The 1,127-nt window shown below is 59.3% G+C and overlaps 1 protein-coding gene across 1 annotated transcript in view; it reads right to left on the bottom strand.

Annotated features, from left to right (window-relative positions):
- Nucleotides 1-33: 33 nt before the first annotated feature.
- The window catches only part of EPHB3 (EPH receptor B3), a 16,459-nt gene continuing 15,365 nt past the window's right edge, over nt 34-1,127 (bottom strand). The window contains exons 15-16 of the mRNA XM_010132370.1: nt 963-1,118; nt 34-657 (exon numbers count right to left, since the gene is read on the bottom strand). Coding sequence (XP_010130672.1) covers nt 549-657; nt 963-1,118 — 265 coding nt within the window. The 3' untranslated portion in view covers nt 34-548. The remainder of the gene's footprint in view (nt 658-962; nt 1,119-1,127) is intronic.

Below are 1,127 nucleotides of genomic sequence, written 5' to 3' on the forward strand. Positions count from 1 at the left end.
CTCAGGCGGAGGGGCCGCCAGGGCTGGAGAAGAGGAGTGATTGTCTGGGACTGATGGCCCCGGCCCTGCCGCCAGCTTGGCCTCCCCCGGCTGCTTCCATGCGGGTACCAGAGTTAGGGAAGGCTTCGGACGTGTCTGATGGACTCAGCGGACGGGTCAACAGTCTGTGACCTGGGGGAGAGGAGGGAAGTGAAGACCTGGGGGGAAAACGGGGTGAAAAGAAATCCAAGAAGCAGAACAACTCTTCAAACCGATGAGCACCAAGACAGGGCAGGAAGCGGGATGTGCCATCTCTGTCCCATAATCCATCTTCAATATGAAGATGCGTTGCTGCCTCGCCGCTCCAGGACACAGGACGAAAAGCTGGGCTCTCTCTCGGCATGAGTGCCTTCGATTCAGGGAAGGGCGGCCCGTCCTGTCCTGTCCCCGGCGACCGTCCGAGGCAGAGGAGCGCCGTGTGAAGGGGGAAACAGGAAGCCGGGCTGCACTGCAAACTGAACCTGGTTGGCAGGTTCCCTCGGTCCGTTCCAATGCAGAGTCCCCTGTGGTCAAACCTGCACTGGGAGCGTCTGGTTCATCTGCAGCCTCATGTCCTGAATGCTGCTCAGGATCTTCTTCTGGTGCCCTGCTAGCGTCACCCCTATCCTCAGCAGGTCTCTGCAAGGAGAAAGTGAAGACTCAGTCCCCTGCCAGCAGCAATACCAGCATGTGGCCCTACCCCATCTAGCTGCTGCCAAGGGACCCATCCATCTTCTTTACATCCTCTGCAAGCTCCCGTGTCCCTCTAACACCATGGGACTGTATGCTGGATCCCAGACCTTATTCTCCACTTGGGAAAACCCCATGCACAACTCAACCCTCCACAGGCTCAGGCAGGAGGAGCTGGCTGCTGGAGCAGCGAGCGACAAGGGACAATGGGCAGCAGCCCCAGACTTCTCCCTCCTCCACAAGCAGGGACTTACTCCGCAGTCATCTGTGCCACCAGGTCGAAGGAGGCAAAGCCGGCATTGACAAAGTTCTCCTTGTACCGTCCCATTTTGATGGCATCCAGCCAGTCTCCCACGGTGGTGAAGGTGGTGTAATCCGGGACGGTGCGGTCCAGGAGCGGCTGGGGGACGCTAAAGGGG

This window comes from Buceros rhinoceros, unplaced genomic scaffold, assembly GCF_000710305.1.
Source record: "Buceros rhinoceros silvestris isolate BGI_N320 unplaced genomic scaffold, ASM71030v1 scaffold7503, whole genome shotgun sequence".
NCBI classification, from domain to species: domain Eukaryota; kingdom Metazoa; phylum Chordata; class Aves; order Bucerotiformes; family Bucerotidae; genus Buceros; species Buceros rhinoceros.